The sequence below is a fragment of the Podarcis pityusensis genome (genome assembly GCF_964106645.2).
Source record: "Podarcis pityusensis genome assembly, chromosome: 6".
Taxonomy (NCBI): Eukaryota; Metazoa; Chordata; class Lepidosauria; order Squamata; family Lacertidae; genus Podarcis; species Podarcis pityusensis.
Genome location: NC_138030.1, coordinates 79,729,798 through 79,749,479, shown reverse-complemented (window position 1 = coordinate 79,749,479; position 19,682 = coordinate 79,729,798). Strand labels below are relative to the sequence as shown.

General features: G+C 41.7%; 2 protein-coding genes across 12 annotated transcripts in view; one reads left to right on the top strand and one right to left on the bottom strand.

Annotated features, from left to right (window-relative positions):
• The window catches only part of NTNG1 (netrin G1), a 208,141-nt gene that overhangs the window by 101,790 nt on the left and 86,669 nt on the right, over window positions 1-19,682 (bottom strand). The window lies entirely within an intron of this gene.
• Window positions 8,417-19,682, top strand: part of LOC308478747 (uncharacterized protein) — a 52,042-nt gene continuing 40,776 nt past the window's right edge. The window contains exons 1-2 of the mRNA XM_081008831.1: window positions 8,417-8,516; window positions 9,255-9,292. Of these exons, the coding sequence (XP_080864957.1) occupies window positions 8,418-8,516; window positions 9,255-9,292 (137 nt within the window). The 5' untranslated portion in view covers window position 8,417. The remainder of the gene's footprint in view (window positions 8,517-9,254; window positions 9,293-19,682) is intronic.

Below are 19,682 nucleotides of genomic sequence, written 5' to 3'. Positions count from 1 at the left end.
TCAGGCTTCCCGTGCTCAGCCACACTCAGCAATGAAAAATGCAAAAGCTGCTTCTGCTCACAAAGAAATACTTGAGATAATCTGAAAATAAACAAACAAACAGGAATAGCCCACCATCCCAAGGATTAGAAATGCTTGTGTGCATAACAGACATTTGCATCTGAAAAACTGGGTTAGAGTAAGCATCTTATGTAGGGTCTGAAAGCCCAACACTGGGTGTATGCCAGTGAAACAATGAGATGGGATGACCTTAAACCTTCACTGGTCCACGAGAGCTTAATTCAGTCTGGGGAGAACTGGCCTGGCAGGCTTTTGTAGGTTGAAATTGATGGAGTGCAGCTGAGGCCTTGGTTAGGCATGTCTGGCCAGGCTTTGAAGCAGCTTAGATAAGAAGAAAGTGCATACGCATACACACACATACACACACACACACACACACACACACACACACTCACTCAACAATGAAGAAATTTGCCAAGATGATAGCTTAAGTAGCAGAGGATCAGGGAATATGAAGGCACTTCTGGACTGAAGGATAGAGTAGGGAGGGAGGGAGGAGAGAAGGCAAGGAATTTGAATAGCATGACTGAAGGGGCGGGAGTTCTGCCCCCTTAATTTCCCACACAGGGGGAAATTTAGCTTGTGCATGAGACACATTGTTCCTGTTGACAGTCTCCACAAGCACTGAAAGAACAAATTCCAGGTGAGGCTGTGCTAGAGAGTTGTGGAAGAGCAACAACAATCATGGCACCTTAAAGACTAGGAGATTTGCTGTGGCACCAGCTCCATCTGCTAGAGCCAATTTCATCCACATACATAAAGTGGTTAGTGGTAACCTCAGTGGGCAGTTCCTTCTCACACTTGCATAAAAAGTGTGAGGAGGTGAGTGAGAAGGCTGAGACTTACTCCCATTGCAACCTCATTGCTTTTCCCTCCTGAAAGGTAGCATCTTTCTAAGTTCTTTGAAAAGAGCTGCATTATTTATTTATTTTTTGCAAAATGTGGAGAAGCGACCAATTGCTGCCTGTTCCTCTTCTCTGCCTTGCAATGCCCAGAAAAAATGCCTAGTGTAACACAATGCATGGGATGGCATCATATGTCCACTCTACTGGGAATGAGGTAATGCATTGTGTGGTAACATCATATCACACAGAAGCCCCCTCCATGGCTGCACTGCATCCAGAGGCATCACGCTTAGGATGCGGCACTGAAAGTCTGCCTCTGGCTTTGCCCTTGAGACTGCATGGAGGCACCAGCCCTGTGATCAAGTTAGGCTTAGATATCTGCAAAGGAAAGCCTGCACGTGTAGCTCACTAAGCACTATGGAGCCCGGGTCACGTAGCATTCCAGAACATGTGCAAGGTGCATGGATGAAGGCTTTCTTTTGCAGGTGCCTGCAGGAGTGGCTGGTATGATGAGGTGGTGCCATGCATGGAACAGTATCTAGACAGTACAAGGATGAGACAGGATGGCAGGTCAAGGCTGCATGGGTGTACTGTCAACAGCATCAGATTGGACCAGGTTGTGAGCCTGTGCAGCTCACTACCCTGCCCCATCCCCAGACCATCAGAAGAGTGGCCTCTTCTGTATCCATGCCTACTACATAGGCCTCTTATGTATCCATGCCTAATGAATGGGGACTGGGGACTGGACCAATGGTACCACCTGGCTTTATGGATGGAGCCAGAGGTGATGTATAACAGCCCTATTCTATATGGGATGCCCCTTCATGTGTCAAAGTCTCATGAAAACAACACCTCTGTTTTTCTTCTGATTTCTCATTCTGCCCTGTCACATGAGCAAATGTTCAAAGAGCTCCATATGGCAACGTGGGGACATGGGTCCTTTATTTCTTGCTTCTATAGCTGCCAGTGTGTGTTGTACTTTCTTGCCTTACCACTGCTGCAGATTGCAACAATGCTGCAAACCACAGGTTAGAAGAAACAGAGCAATATGCTGGGGCATAACGGTTACCTACACTGATTTCATTAAGCCCTAATTATTATTTTTCTGTCTGCGCAGCTAGCAGCTGTGTAGTAGTTTTGACAAAGCAATGTATCAGAATGCTGTGACAGAGACATGGAATTGGGAACTTGGATCTCTGCTTAAAATCTAGAGGGAAAAGTGGTGGATGGTGTCATTTGGGAATAAAAAGTGATGGGTGGTGACCTCTCTCCTGTCCCACCCCCAGCAATCTGCCCCCCCCCCGCACTGAATCTTGGCTGGGGAGGAGAGTGTAGGGAAGATTTAGTCAGAAGGAATCAAGTAGCAACAACACCTGCCACTTCTCCCCTCCAAATGAACTCCGCCTTCCAATGCTTTTCATGAGTTTGGCTGAGATCAGGTCTTCCACTCACAGCTAGTTCAGTCCTCACACACATTTTGATGAAATACTACAAAAATGACAAAGCTACAGAGTGACTCCAAAGTATGGTGCTTGGATAAACCTTCTAACAGTAGGTTTCATCGCATCATTTAGTACATTAGCACATTTGTATGATGCCAGCTCAGAAATGCCTGCATGAATTTAGCCTCCCACATGGTTGTCTTTTGTACTCTTGTGTCTACATATGAATTATATGCATGTGTTTCTTTAAAATAAAAGTAATCTAAATATATGGCAGGTGTGCAAATCCCCCTGGAGGCAAATGTACTTTGGATTCAGAATGGTGACAATGTACTTGACAAAAGTCATCACGCAACTTGCTGTCACATTGTCACCTGTTCATGTGCCTTGCTGTGCCCGAAGCAGCTGTCTAGGAGCCTCACTGGTTCAAGAGAAGTCTCATGTATTTCTCTTGGGGCAACTCTTTCTCTTTTCTGTTGATCTGTTTATAATTTTGCCTGTTGCAGCTCTGAAACATTCATGCTTTGAAAAATGTATGGTTGAATACATAGCGTTGCATTTTTATTGGATTCCTAAGGCACCTGAAAGTATTTTTATTGAAAGCACTGAACTCGAAAGTCAGTTCCTATCTGTCATGATTGCAGTCAGCATTACTGGCATAACTGGAAAAGCATCAGAAAGTAGGATTTTGCTCTATCAAAACCTACCCTAGCATGTATTCATCACGTTCTTCCCTGATTGCAATCCACTGCTCAAGAATTTGGAGGAGATGACTTCATGATAACAGAGGCATGGACTAAAAACCCCCAAGACCTGGCTGACACAGGAGCCCCAGAGTTCACACACAGTGAGGAGCCGCCAAACAGTTGTAGCAGATATCAGCTCTAACAACCTACAAAGAGAACTCTTCCATCCCTCTCTGAGTTTGCAGCCTACTCAGTCTCCAGCATCAGTTGGCTTCTTCTAGTGCCACCAAAAGAACAAGGAAAACTTAGTCATGCAGGGGATTCCATGCAGTGCATTTTTTGTTCTTTTCTGCAACTAAGAGAAGCAGCTGGGTGCTGCCAGAAGTGGAGAGAGCAAGCAATGACAGTCAGAGACGACGCCAAGGGGTTCTCCACATGCGGTTGTAGCAGCTGAAAGAATCAGCAGCTAATACAATCAGCTGGAGTCTTCCTATCACATGGAGACTCTATTTAGCACTCCTGTCTGAGCTCCTCCCAAGTTTAAGGTAACTGAATCTTGGGGACTCTCACTAATTAAATCTGAGCATGACACAGTAAAAGCGGTCAGCATTTGAAGGACCCAGAAATTTCTGGGAAGAAGACAGTACAACACTTCCATGAACAGAGTAAGAAAATCTACATTGAAATGAAATATGGGGAAGTATGTGTTCAGTTGGAGCTGTGTAGCTAAGTATACCAAACCAGACAAGCACCCTAGTGACATCACCTTTCAGGGCTGTGAAGGAACAGCAAAGGGGTGCAGTTGCTGCATACTATCATCCCAAGTGCATCATTCAGGGTGATAACTCAAATGCCCTCTTAGTCCCAATACAGCTTAGCAGGCTCAGACACATGCATGATGACTGTAGCTATCACTTGATAAGAAACTGAGTGATGTACTTGTCTATAAAGCAACCTGCAGGAAGTGAACACAATGAAGGGCAGTTCACAACTGCACGTACAGCATTTGCTTTCTTAGCTCAAAGTGTGAATGGGATTCCATTGAGAAGCATCGTGTTTGAGTGGGCGCGACATGATACGAAAGCTTTTAATGTGGAGCCTGAGTACTTCCACTGAGATACATGAGCATATGCAAACCAGCCCCGTATCTCTCAAGTGGCTTCACCAAGAGAGAAGAGGAAAGGAGTTGCAATTATCAACATGCCTCTGATGGCATCAGCATATCATACCTTCAAAATCTCTGTAACTGTATTGCCCTAGATTGCTAAACAGCAAAAATGAATCAAATTGGATTCGTCAGATATAAAAGTCAGAAACAATCAAGAGCCCTGCTGCTGTCCTGTCACCAGCAACTCACATTAAAAATATGTAGTGTTCTGGGAACTGGAGCAATGCTCATGTTCAACAAAAGTAGTGCCAAAGTACTAGTCAAATGACTCTCCCCACATCCTTGACAGGTTCCATGTGCCTCATTCATGCAGCCACCCTGTCTGAACACCCCTGGGTTCCTTCTAAATCAGAAAGAAGTTGTCAATATATGTACCATACTTTCAGTGAGCAAGTTGCTTTGTGTAAGATGACAGGAGAAGGCAGGTTTTAAGACACCCTCTTCCTTTCTCTCCATCCCACTCTCCCTTTTAAACACACAATACGAAAAAAACACACACTTGTATTTCTCTGCAGGGGATATGCACTTAATGCCCCTCACATCTCCAGGTTTCTGCAGTTCCAGTACAGGGAAGGGACTTATTGTTCAATTTATTCAGGGAGGTGTGGGGGGGTGTTCAACAGTAGCTTCTGATCTGATACATGCACAGTCTAATACTAAGCAGTGGCCCACAAGCAAATGGTGCTTGGACACAGTGAAGCGCTGCATACGGGTCAATAAACTTAAGCTGAATCCAAAACAGACAAGAGGTGTTCTCAAGTCTGGAGATGGATAGAAAGGCTATTCCAGTCAGGACTGCAGTTCCCTGTAAAGAAGAGATCCACAGCTTTTGGTAGCTCCTGGATCCAACATGGTCACTGGAGGCTCAATTAGCCTTGATCACTAGAGTGTGCATTTCCAGCTATGGCTGGTTCACTAGCTACAGCTCCTCTTGGACACTGCACTCCACACTCTCCTCACTTCCAGGAATGTGCACTATGCTCTATGTCGGGCTGCATAACACAAGCTTGGTTTGGGAGATTCTGGAATAAATTGAAAGGTTTATTGGGAATAGAGGAAGTGACCTGGCAGTCTAGAAACAAGCTGGAAGTTAAGCCATAATGTGAGGGGAAGGCAGCTCAGTATGCACTTGAGGGTAAGATGTGCAAACTAGCCTTGATAGCTTTGCAGCGGTGGGTGGAACCCTATTGGTCTCTTGTGACTCCTGAACTGGACGCTACAGCGCCACCACTGCAGTGGTGATGGTGATGCTCATGGGAATGAAAGGCAGCAGCTATCTCGTATGGCCAACTCCTACAGTGGTCCAGCAAGTATGGGCTCTGGACTCCTGCTATGAGAGTCCCGTGTTTAGTCCTGATGCCTTGCAACCCAAAGCAACCTCACTTCCCAAAGGAAAAAGTGCTTGATAAATAAAAAGGAGCACACCCCCTTCCAATCTGGTAAATAAGAGAGTTATGTGTGTGTGTAGGAGGAAGAGAGACAAAATTAGGGCAGGGAGTTGATGCAGTCCATGGACCAACAATTAGCTGCCCTTGCAACAGATAATGGTGCTGGTAGTTTACAGCTTCTCCTGTATAGCTTGGCTACTGTGGTATTAAGCTCAAGCAACTGGATTATTCAGCCCTTCATGTGTCCCACTGGTAATTTCCTAATGCATTACCTTGTCACTCACAAGTCTGCCTAGCAATGTTCATTAGGAAGGTATGTGACAGCATCCACTAATGTATGTCTGGGGCAAGAGAATCGATTTCCCCCTTCCTTGCAAAAAGAGAGATCTTTAATAGTAATACTGCAGGAGAGATTACGAGATGGAAAGTGCACACTGATGGAGTCTACTGCAATACATTATCGGGCAGGAAAATGTCACTGATGTATCACTTACAAAATATTATCCATTTTTTTCCATGGGGTATGAGGCTGCTGGTAAAGCGGGATAAGAGAGTCCGATTATATTTGTGGATGAAAAGATGCCCTGGGGAGGGTAGGCCAGCCTGCTCCTTAATGAACTATTCAAAGGCAACAAATACGGCTTGAGTTTTAATGATCAAGCTGCAAGAAGCAATGGTAGCCTAGATTGCTGCAGCCCAGGATATGGTCTTGAAGTCAAGATCATGCCACCGTGCCAAATTACCTCTGTGGAAATTGATGGGGAAATGGAAAGGATATAAGGTGCTGCTGCTGACAGTAATCCAGGTGGCTGATTTGTTGCTGGGCTTGCCCTCCTCGCCACTTCAGATAATTGCAGAACTTTCCCCGTGTTTTACTAAAGGAAATGCTCACTACCTCCTTTCATAAAGTTCGCAGCATCAAACAGATGGTTACCCTATTAGCAACCATTTGCATTTAACACATTTTGTAATGATTTATGCACCACATGTTGCTGAGCAACTCAAAAACAGTCAGGGGCAAAGAACTACTGGAGTGTGAAAGTGCACATCTCAGGGTACATATCCTTGTGGTATCCAAATATGTATCTTTTTGCATATTGTGAAAGCAATTAAATTTGAACCACAACTCCCCCTCCCAGTCTCCACTACACCACTACCATAGCTAATTAGGTTTGTGTCATGGCTGCAATTAGGAGCCTATATATTGCAAGTTGTTTTAAACTGTTTTTAATATTGTGTTTTAATATTGTGACCCACCCTGGGACATTAGGGTGAAGGATAGGTAAGTAGTAGTAGTAGTAAAAATAGTAATAGTAGTAGTAATAATACTAATGTTCTTATGTACTGGAAAGCATATTAAATATTTCAAAGCTATTTTCTCTCAGAATATGCGTTTTTAAATATGTCTACCTCAAAAAAACCACACATTTATATCTTCTCTCAAAATATGCATCAAAAAAAGTTTTGATACTTCTTGCAGATGAGAATTGGATCAAAACTTTCAGAATGTGTGAAATCCAGTGCATAATTGCACTTTAATCCAGGAGGTGTGGATCAGGTAAACTCAGGTTAGTATACAAAATCAAATTACTGAAGCGTGCCTACATACATAGCATCTGTTTATATAGAACAGAGGTCACTAATCTTTTTGGTCCAGTATGCACAATGTAAATTTTGAGAGAGTGCAGTGGGTGCCAGTCACAAAATGGCTGCCATTATGTGTGTGTGTGAGACACAAGACAATATGGCTGCCATGGGGGCGTGGCATAACACAAAATTAGAGAGACAACCACTCCTCACTGCCTTATGTTTGCAATAGGAAGTCAGATACGCACTGCTGGTCCTGACTGTAGTGATCACATAATATTGATAACACACAGAATATGATGCTGTTGCTGCCCAATAACAATGGGGAGCATTCCTCTGTACAGTCAGACCTTGGATCCTGAATGCCTTGGTACTCAGACGTTTTGGCTCCTGAATGCCGCAAACCCGGAGGTGAGTGTTCCGTTTTGTGAATGTTCTTTGGAAGCCGAACATCCAAACGTTTTGGAAGTTGAACGGACTTCTGCAACAGATTTCGTTCAACTTCCAAGGTATGACTGTACCAGGAAAATATAAAAGGTGCCCCCACCACAATGAGAAATCACTTAGCAGGTATCTGCACATTTTGCTCCATAATTTTCTTTCTAAGAGGGCTAGAGACTTACATGTTTTTCTCAGGTGCTGGGTTGGCAACCCCTGAACCCATTTCCCAGGGATACATATGCAGAAGCCTGTATTCATGTGTGCATCAGTATAAAAATCTATGATTTGGAACTCAAATTCTTTTATAAATCTATTTGCTTTTCTCGCACTTTGGGTTCCGTGTCCCTCCAAATGCTACTTTCCTGAGAATGAAGTCGGTGTAGGGGGGGGGGGGAGAAATTTAAAGTTTATACATTTCCCTTAACCCATGCTGAATCTAACATTCAAACCTGATGATATTGCATTCATTTTTATTTGGAATTGTCTCTTCCTCCTTCTGAATGCAGTCATTTGCTCCTACTGTTTCTGCATTGATAATACATTCAGTAATACAGCCTTTCAAACAGGCCACTTTTATTGTCCTTGAGATTCTGGCTGCTGGATGTTTCCTCTCTCCTTTGATTCCATAACGGAACGCTGCTACATTATGTTCCATTTCAAAGTCAAGGAGAAGACAATAAAGAGCCATGGGAAATGGCCGCTATCATTCTAGGCTTCTGGCAGTCATAGAGGAATGTGCTGTTTGCCTTGTTCAAGCTACGTGCAGCTTGTAGAAGGTCTTGGGCCAGTTAATGAGGAGTATGCTATGTGTGTGTGTGTGTGTGTGCGCGCACTCCATTTTTATTTTAAAAACTATTTTTTCTACAAGCTTGTTTGCTTCCTTAGAAGATTTTCAATATGTAAGTTTTGTGTTTGTTTGTTTTTTAAATTGTGTTCATCCATATCCTTTTGTGCCAGTCACATGTAATGGTCAAACAACACAGTCTGGCAAGTGATCAGTTCCAAGTCTTCTTTCAGGGTAAATCCCTTAGGTATCCCAACAGTACAGTTTTTAGAGTACTAAGAATTTCACAGAAAATTGTATCCTTTCAGGATTTCTTTCCAAACCCTTTTAGATGAGTCCAGAAGATCTGAAATATGTCAGCATTAAGGATTTAACACTTCCAACAACTTTTCTCATTTATATAGATGTAATCAGATAATGCCACTTACAGCCTCAACATTTTAAACTAAGGGACAACATGCATTCTTCTGTAAACGTTTTTCAACATATATTTCACTGTCTCTGGATCAGGCATTCATAGTTTGCTAAGGGGGTGGGGAGTACTAAAAATGCAATGGCCTGCTTCCTTCCTTTTTAAATCTCCATGAAAAGTAAATATATATATATATATATATATTTCAACAGATACATAAGTTGAAATAATTGAGACAGATATTACAATGAGATAATTTTCAGCAATTCCAGAGGAGAAAACTCAGTATTATAGAATACTGTTAGTTGCGATAAGAGATAGTGAGTAGGTTGACTTTTCCTTTTTACTATGCTAACAAAATGTTATTGACTCTTAGATTATAATCTTGCCCTTTATTCCTTCCATTTTTAAATGATAGTAAAATGATATACTTTTATCTAGGTCAGCTGGTCAGATATTGCTTCAGAACTTGACACAAGGTACTATAGTCTGATATCAGGTAGTCCTGATCCTTTATTTAGCATATGGTAGCTAATTCCTTACCATTATTCCAATATCTCAAATTAATATTTCTGAGGATGTTCAAAAAACAACCAAGGTAATAGGTTTATTTAATTTATTTAATTAAGATACCTTCCTAATCAATACAGTGATAACTGAAACCAGAAATTTAATTCATTATTAATCACCTTTTGCCATTTATGATTACTATATTGTACCAAACCGAAAGCAATTTCAGGTACGGGTGATATAAGGGCTACATCTCTGTGTACAAATAAATATTAAATTCCTGTTACCCAACAGAGATTCCAAGAATCTCTATATAGCTATCATTAGTGATTCTATTAAGGAAAGACAGATATTAGAAATGTGCCCATTAGTAATTACCCTTACTCTGGGAAGTGTATATATTGATGATTCAATTTGAAAAGAATTACATTCCACATTCATAATAATTTTTCTTTTAAATATCACTGGTAAATAAAGCCACCCTATTCAATTAAAGGCCTTTTCCACATCCAGAACCACTATGGCAGTTTTGGACATGGTGATATGCCATGAGGAATTCCTGAGTAGGGATGGATCTGCCAATTTTTGTTTTCTCCGTTTCTTATTTTTCCAGTCTTAAATTCAGTTTGCCACATTTCTGCAGCAATTTGCAGATTTTCTTTTTAAAAAATCCTCAAGAAATTTATTCATCATTTTAATGTGAATTCCTCCTAATAAAAATATTTTTGTATGCAGCTTTGACCAATGCACACATTTGGGCAAGCAATTTCTCATAAAGTAATACATGTTATGCTATTTTCATTTATTTATTTTTATGCGAACTTTCAGCTAATAAATACATTTTTGTAAACATTGGTTGGTTGGGAGAAGTGCACTGCAAAATTTAGAGTCTCAAAGCGGCTAACATTCTCCTTTCCCTTCCTCCCCCACAACAAACACTCTGAGAGACTTCAAAGAAGTGTGACTAGCCCAAGGTCACCCAGCAGCTGCATGTGGAGGAGCGGAGATGCGAACCCAGTTCACCAGATTACGAGTCTACTGCTTTTAACCACTACACCACACTGGCAAACCCAGCCCTCCAGATGTTTTGAGACTACAATTCCCATCACCCCTGACCACTGGTCCTGTTAGCCAGGGATGATGGGAGTTGTAGTCCCAAAACATCTGGAAGGCCGAGTTTGCCTATGCCTATACTAAGGACAATTGATCTATAAGGGGAACTGAAACATTTAGAATAGGGATAGGTAGGAACCTCAGGACCTTGGATAAAATACAACTCTCCAGGCTGACCCTTAGGACACTAATAAGGCCACACCCTCCATCCTCAGACCATACCTCTCCCCAGACCTGTTTTGCACCCTCCTTGAGTACTTTTGCCTGGCTGGAATGTGTCCTTGAATGTGATAATGTCTGGATGAAGGATAGATGTGGATGTGTGTGTGTGTGTGTGTGTGTGTGTGTGTAAACCTCTGGCTTTTGCATGGCTGAAATATAGTCTATATTCCATACAAAAGGTAAGAGTCACATACACCCCTTTACCCAATTTTGCTTTACCACTGGCATACAGTCCCCCTAAGGTAATGTGGCCCTTGGGGTGGAATAAGTTCCCTATCACTGATATAGCGGCTCATATTTGGGGTTGCTCCAAACAGCATTTTCTATGTTTGCATTTCAGACTTCATGCAGTCCAGCATTATTTTTCCAACAGTAGTCAGGCAGATGCCTCTAGAAATTCTGAAGCACAGCACGGATGTGACACATATCCTGTTATTCATCCAGTACCTATACTTAGAAGTGTGCTGCCTATGATCACAAGGGGATCCATTTAGCTCATCCTTGAGCTTCGAAATTGTTATACTCTAATAGCTTTACTATATTGCTCTGAAGAGCATAGTGACCTACTCCGAATAGAAAACAAAAGCTTTTACATGCTTGATACACTTCATAATTATGGTTAGAAGCCTGTAGCCAAAGAATTGTCTAATTAATTCCAGTCAATATGCAAAATTAGAGATGAACGGTCTAAACAATGTGTTCTTTGTATTTATTGTGCACAGTGCGTGCATTTTGTATTTTGGGTGTTCCTGTCTGGGAACACTGAAATATTGTAAGAACCGGCTAAGGCAAAACTATGGCATGTCCAAGATCACTTAATGAGTCCATTGCCCAAATGGCATTAGTGGATGAAGCATATTTCACCAGCCGAGGCTGATGAGCTAGCTGTGTCCTCTCCCTGTCAAAGGACAGCTTGACCTCTATTACCCAAGCTCTGGTAATACTCATCTTAAAATACTAAAAGCATTGTCCATGGGGCTGCTTTTGAAGGTGTCTTGGAAACTTCAGTTGGTCTACAGGACTACTGACTGGCAACCGACTGGGACTGTAATTCCCCCCCCCCCAAGGGTTGGTTTTTTCAGGGATGCAATCTTGTATAGCGCCCCAAAATATGTGTTTTGGGGAGCTGTGCCCCCCAGAAGCGTTTTTTGGGGAGGGGGAACCTCAGCACAAAATTGTGTGAGGTCGCAGCAATCAAAATGGCCGCCATGCTCTTGCAATAAAATAGGGGAAGATGGCGTCTGAGAAGACGGTGTCCTGGATTTTGGTTTCAAGGTGTTGGATGGTATATGTTGGAGTTATCTTACAGGGGCCCCTTGGTGGTATTGCATTCAAGTTCTGGTTTCATTTCTGTAGGTGTGTTTTGACTAATGTATATAATGCAGTCTGGTGGTGAAATATGGCAATGAATCTAATTACAAATTAATGTTAGGTTTAGAGGCATTTCACTTATTTATTTTTAAATAAAAGAATGGTGAGGAAACGCACAGAAAAATTACCTATTGCAAGAAGATTAGGAAAGATTTTCTGGGTAGGAGGACAATTTCCCCCTGAAATGTTGCTGAAGACAAAGTGTGTGGGGAATTGGGAGTGAGTTGTTTCTCAGCAGTGGAGGTGGGATAAGTGTCTGATATGTTAAAGAGAAAGGTTCTGGGGCTTTAAGGCAGAGGCCAAAAGTCAAAGTGTCTGGATGGAGGATGGCTTCAGTTGCTGAAGGGTGAGGGAGAACAATCTGTATATGCTTAAAAAGGACTAGGATCTTCTCAGTTGTGGCTTCCTAACTGCAGAGTGGGCTCTCCAGCAAGGTTTGTCTGGTGCCTTCATTGACATCTTTTTGGTTTGCAGCCTTTTGATAAGACTAGGGTGATATTGCTTGTTATTAGTAAGCTGCCAAAGTGAGACCTTTGGGTAACAAGCAACTAGCAAGTCTCATAAACAAACAACAAACAAACAAATTCTGCCTAAAAATGCTCTAAAGTGGATTCAGCAGCTAATCCAGGGCTTCTCAGTCACTGCTCTTCCTCAGTATTTCTCATGTGTAAAATGAGACCATATTTCAACTATTATATATGCAATATAGTCTCTGTATGCATTCTACAGGCATTTCATGCAACTAGTCTATGGATAGTTTCACTCTTTTTATTTTCAGGAACAATCAGTTAGCAAATTAAGAGCATAGTCATTTGTCTGGCTACTCACAAGTAAGCCCTGAATGAGTTCAAGTGAACTTACCCCCACAATATTGCATTGTGGTACATTTAAGTCTAGATTCTATGGACCCTACCATTGTCCAAACACATCCCTGGATGGTTGGACTCTTGTCCTTTGCACTCATGCATGGGCTTGTCTTTGTTTCATTTGTGGGATGCTGAAGGGTATGGTTAAAAGACAGGTGGTTAATCAGCTAGAAACTCAATTCAGTTGATGGCTCTACTTACAATGGAGTAAAGCCCAAATCCAAACATTCTCAGGTTGCAAGCTTTCATGCGTGCATGGAACTGCTGCTAAAATGACAATACTATTTGAACCTTTTGAAATCCAAATTAGGTTACAATGCATAAACAACCTTCTTGACCACAGGCAGTAACCCAAGGAAATCCGGAGCAGTTTACTCAAATGCTGCTAAACTCGGCTAATGCATGTTGAACTGATTTCATTCATTTTTATTCATGATGTTTCCTTTAAAAGCTTTTGAAGTGTTTAGAAAAGATGAGCACTCCTTTTCTTTAATGACATAGTGCAGCAGCTATAAAAATATTTTCTACCAGCACGGGGGAATTGTGAATAAACTGACAAGATCATAAGTACATAAGCTACCCCCCCCCCCCCGCCGCCAATTCTCTTAATGAAGTTTGGAATTTAATTGGAAGAATTGTTAGATGCAGTCACTCCAAAAAGTGGCAAAAGTCCCAAAGGAATGCGATAAGCTCATGCAACTATTTTTGTTAAAAATAAACCTCAGGTGCTGTAAATAAATGTTTCAAACCACAATGATTTTCTAATCTCCCCTTAACAGTATGAAGTAGACGTTATTAGGAGACTTTAGCACTACACTATAAGTCTAGCTAAACACTTTTTGATAAACATGAAATTAGACCAGCTCTTTATCATAGAATCATAGAATTGCAGAGTTGGAAGGGACCCTAAGGGTCATCTAGTCCAACTACTGCAATGCCTTATTAACATTATGTTGCTGCTTATTAACATTATGTTGTTATGATAATCACCAGCACTATTAATAGCAGTGGTATTCACACATTGTAGGGAATGGTGCAAGATCGGGACTCTTTCCCCCTGAAAGGCTATGCAATTGGCAGCAATGTGAAGTGTGTCTGCATTGATATGCACATAAGACCTTCACATTGGTGTTGAACGCCTTTCCGGCAGGGAGCGCTACCAAAACTTACACCAGTCTAGAAAACATAAGGCTACTGGCTGCTGATCTCCCCCCTCCTGGGGTCCTGTGAACCTTTTTAATAATTTCAATGGGCATGCCCATATTGTTCAAGGGCATGTTGGTCCCTCTCTATAATACATCCCGGGACAGTGTGCTATCCTCTGTTATTCTCTTCCTAGGGTTTATTCTTATTCTTATTCTTATTTCTTACTATATAATAAAAATGCAAGTGTGTTGTCACACAACTACACTGCTGCAAACTACACTGTGATGAGAGGCAGCGAATGGATAGCCCAGGCAAGTTGCAGAGGGTCTGCCAGGACAGGTTGCAGAAGCCCTCTCCCCATCACCACTGCCTCTTACACCTGCCAGCATGGAGCCCATGCTGCTGGAACCCAGATCTGCACACTGGCCAGTGCCACTGTCCACTTTCCTTCTCTGTGAACTCTATCAGAAGCTGCTACCACCAACACCACTGATTAGCAAAAAGAGCAGGAAGAGAAAGGCACCTGGAACTAGTGGCCTGTCAGCCTCAGGCTCTGCAGTGGAGCTGGCATGACATGGAATGGTACAGGGAAGGCACCCAGAACTGGATCAGCAGTGGCGGCAGCATCAAGTGACAAGGGGAAGGCCTAACCCCCGCATGCCAATCCTTTCGACTCCTGAAGTCTGATTACACAAGTTATGTTCAGTATCTACAGACTTTCTGAACCCTTGTGAGTGTTTTGAGCCTTATGGTACTCAGTGAAACCATTGTCAATTGTGGGTCTAAAGTTTATAAATTGTGGGTCTCTGCGTCCTACACAGTGAACAAATGAATCACTTGTGCTTCTTGTTCCTCTGCACTGCATAATATTCGAACCCAATATCAGGCAATGTTGTTTCTATCATTATATCCTTTTGCTATGCAGTTACTTGGGAGAATTCAGGTATTTAAGGATCAGATGATGAAACTTAGATTGCTGTGTATGACTTCTGCTCCTCTGAGCTCAGAAAGGATTGCCAAGATGAAATCCAGGGACCATTTGCTCAGATCTTCAATACAAGAACTAGTGCTTTATTCTGGAACTTAAAATATCTTTGAGTCCCTTTGCAGTACATACCATTAAGCCTTTCATTTTATTTTTATGCTCTTCCCTCTGTTGGAATCTTCTGTATTTGAGCCCCAGGGCTTTGCGACTATGTCCCAGCAATAACAGCAGCTCTGTTTTTGTCCCTCACATTTAAATTTAATCCACCTCAGAGTCTGAATTAGTTACCCCAAGGGGAAGGGCTCATAGTTTACCATTCTCTCCCCCCCCCCCCTTCAGTCAACATGCCTACAATTTTATTGTGACTAAATGCTCACCATTCAGTAATCTGCCTGAAAATGTCAGTAGCTACTTATTTTCTCATTCTGTAGCTTAGGATATGGTTAAAGAAATTCTGGAGCATTTTCAGGAATACCTCTGCAAATGTATGGCCTTTCTTGAGACCAATTCAAGTCACAAAATGGGGGCCTGTAGGACCCCGAGACCCCCATTACTGATTGAAATCATTCAAATGATTTATTAAATTTAAATGAAACAGTATTCATGGCTGCTGGTAGAAACAGGAAAGGCAAAATTTCACAAGGGGCTGCCTGGGAGGCAAACGTTGCTCACTGCTGAATGTACCCAACTACATCAGAAAAAGGAGAAACTAGATGTATCAGAGATGCAGGGTCTCATGGAAATCTACTAAGTGGATACACTGGTATATTAACTAGGTAGGAGCAAGAATGGGAAAAGAAGAACTGGTGGACAATGAAACAAGCAGAATAACAGCTTGAGGAACTTTGTCTGTTGCTTGAGATCGAAACAGACACAGGCAGGAAGATGAGGTACACATCTAGGGGTTTGGCTGGAACATCTGGTAACTATTTTAAACAATCACATCTGAAATCCTGTACCGTACATACCTCGATTGAACTCAGTTGGACTTACTCCTGAGTAGAAATGCATAGAATTGCACTTTTTGCCAGGATCCAACTCCATGTTTTTAGGAGGGAAATCAACATAGCAATAGAATGCGTACATTCAGGCACAATGGCAAAATGCACACACTGGGTCCCTGCCGAGTCCTCTCAACCGTACTTTGGTTCAGAAATCTTGCGAAAGGAAATTAATGCAGCTTATAGATGCATTTCAAATCGGGATGGGAAATGGCAAGATACTTGGAAGAGGCATAAACATGAAAGTGCTCACATGAGGCTGAAGGTGCACAAATGAGCACACAGAAATGGCCACTCATGTACATATAAATGCCCTAGCATGGATACAGCCTAAACCTGAACCCAGACAAACTATGCTCAGAGCTGACTTTAGTTTAGGAAAACGAGTCAATGTCAAACCATAGTTTAGCATCCTGGCTTGTTCCCCTTAATAGCCACAGATAAGACGAGCCACTTAAATGAAATAATACACTGTGATTCATTGAAAACATTAGTGAAAGTTTCTGAGCTCTTCTGAATGGCCACAGAGGGGAGGGGAGGAGGAAGGCATGAGCACAAAGCTCCTGTTCATAACGCAAAATGATAGTTTAGCATTACATCTGAACCAGATGGTTATGTTTTCAGGCACAATAGTAACTTGTGGGGGCACTTGGATGTCTTCTGGTGGAGCCCTTAGCTAGAATTTTCCACATGCTGCCTTACAATCAAATTTCTGGAGCAAACTTTTCCATTAATCAGAGTCATTCAGGGGCTGTAAAATTGCCTTTTCATCAAACAGTTCAATAGGAAAAGCTTTCTTGCAGTTTATTCACATTGTCTAGCTTTTAAAATTCTCTCTACAGTCGGCAGTGGACAGAGTGAAAGAAGCCCTCTCCTATCTTCCTTCCATTTCTATTCTCACTCAGCCAGACTTTATTTATGCATTAGTGGACCTTTTTCAGCCATTAGGACCATCTTGCTCCAGAAGTTAATTAACACAAGTGCCATAATTTAGTACACTTAATACTACTTGATGCCCTTTAATGTACCTTCCATTAGTGATATTATTGTAGTATTACCCTGTAAATTAAAATGAGATCAAGATGAAGAGAGACTCTCTTTAATTAAGGCACTGGCACACTGAACTCGCCTGTTATTCACCCGAGAAAATCGCCTTGATTTAGTGAAGCAGGCCGTCCATAAGTCAGAATTAGTTTATGTGGATTAGTAGGTTTCCCAAATAATAGCAGCACAATAGGGTTGCCGAAATTGCTAACAGCCACATTTTGTCTTTTTTGTTTTGTTTTGTTTTACTTATTTTCTTAATAAACAGACAATGAAAGGTAGCAAATGGAAGTCGAATAAACAACTTGTAATGGAAGAACTGAAGTGTTTATCATGAGAACGCAGGGTTTCGTCCTCGGTGCAATATGCATTAGACTCATTTCACAGCAAAATGCAGCTGGATAAGAAAACAAATTGTATATTAAGTGGGTAGGTTTCTCAGCTTTAATGCACCAGAAAAGGTTTTGTGTAACTGCTCTTATACTGCAGTAGCTTTCATATCAAAATCACCTCCTTTCTCCCTCCCTTTCTACATCTTCAAAGGCCAGTGGAAGCAAATAGCATAATTTTCAAATTATCTATTTTGTTCCTGGATTGTTTGATTATTATTGGGCCTCCTTCTTTGCAGACTGAACTGTTTTGCAAATATGGAATGCAGCTGAATTTCAAATCTACTTAAGTCAATTGATGTTTCCCCATATATACAGTATTGAGCTCTTTTCATCTGCACATTTGGTTTTTACTCTTGGGTTTCTGTTTGGCACCACAGCCACTTTTCTTTTCCATCAGGGCATTATCAGTTAGGGCTTCCTTTTAATTGAATTGGACCTCCAGCCATCTCTACATACCCAACAGAATCTGGGTGCAAACCTTGGATAGTGATAAGTATTATTTGTTTCTTTAAACCTTAAGATCCCAAATGTACAAGAAACCCATAATATATCTCACCAAGGCAAATCTTGCATTTGGACATGGATAGAGGGACATCAGAGAGTTCAATCCATCACCTTGAAATGAGATAGACAGCAAAATTCTCCTAACTATGGTTTGTTTGGTGGAGGTGCAGATCCACTTCAAATTGGCTTGTATATTCAGATGGGCTTAACCATGGTTAGTGCAGCACTAAATGACAGCAGGAAGTTAAAGTTAAGAAAAAACAAACAATGGCAAACAAACAACAGGGTTATAGGTCTGTTAGGGCACGAGTGGTCAAGCTCTTATTAAGTCACCCAAAACAGGAACAACAGAGCTGTGATGGTTCTGTTAATTCTTCTCTTTTAAGATGCTCTGATGTTGCTGCTTGTCTCATCTCCCATCCCCAAGTCAGTCAGCAGTCAGCAGATTCTCAATGCAAAACTAACAGCCCTTTAGGAAGCTCTGCAATCAAGTGGGCAAGACCCACAGAAAAGTTCACATCTGCCTTGCATCTCAATCCTTTTCCTATCAGCCATGGAGATACAGGGCGCCAGCCCCAGTCCTTCTGCGATATGATCACCTCCACAGGCAGTGGCAGAGCCAGACTCTTCCAAGCCGGCAGCACAGCGTGCAAGCAAACCTCTGTGGCCAAGTTACATGTTAAATTAAAATCATGATTTGATTTCATGAATCTCTTGTTATTTTTAAACTGCAGCCACGGGGTGGGAGTCTCAGTGAAAAACCCTCCCCCAGAAGCTAGTATTTGCTGTAGGAAGGAACCTGTTCCCTAATAGAAAACGCACAGAGAAACGCAAGAAAACTTGGATGCAATTATCTAAGACGCATGTCGAAATAGAAACATAAAAGAACTAAATGATACAGACTCCCAACAGATTTATAGTCGTCAAAAAACCGAGCTGAAGAAGGCGTGTACTCCGAAACAGGGCCCTGTCCTGGTTACCACCACTGAACCGTACATCTGATTCACACTCCGGATACTCCTTTTTGGCCCCATTTGATCCTTCATTCTTTATTCTTTATTCTAATTTTATATAATGTGGACTCGTTTTGACTGCTATTGAGACTTGTATAAAACAATTGTTGTGCACTGGTATTTCATGTACCTTTGTACTATATCATTGTATATTTGAAACGACATTATTTCTGCACTTAAACGTTGTATCCAAACTTACCATTACTTTAAAACTATCATACTTATACGTTGTGTTTAAATCTACTACTAGCTTCAAACTGTTATTCTTAGCAGAATACACACGTTTTTCATTTCAACTCTTGAGTAGGAATTATTCCTTATATTGAAACTTTTGGCCAGAGTTCTTGATATATCCTTTTCAGTGTAGTTTCAACAAGAACTCCAATTTCTTTAAAGGAACCTGTTCTTGGCACTGGTGACAGATTCCACCCTGCAGCAATTCAGTAGGTGAGCAATGATGGTTTCTGATGGGAGTGTGGCATGGGGGAAAGGGTCAGCCCACTTTCACAATCACAAAGGTCCTAATCAACTGTAATGCCTGTTATTAAAGACAACAACACACTAATCAGATCGCACATTTAAGGAAACATGTAGTTTGACCCACTATCTTAACACTGTGACCACAGAAAGTGCCTACACATACGTGGCAGGCTCCCCACTCCTGCCAGATGCCACCTCCCCCCCCAAATGCCAGGGCAACAG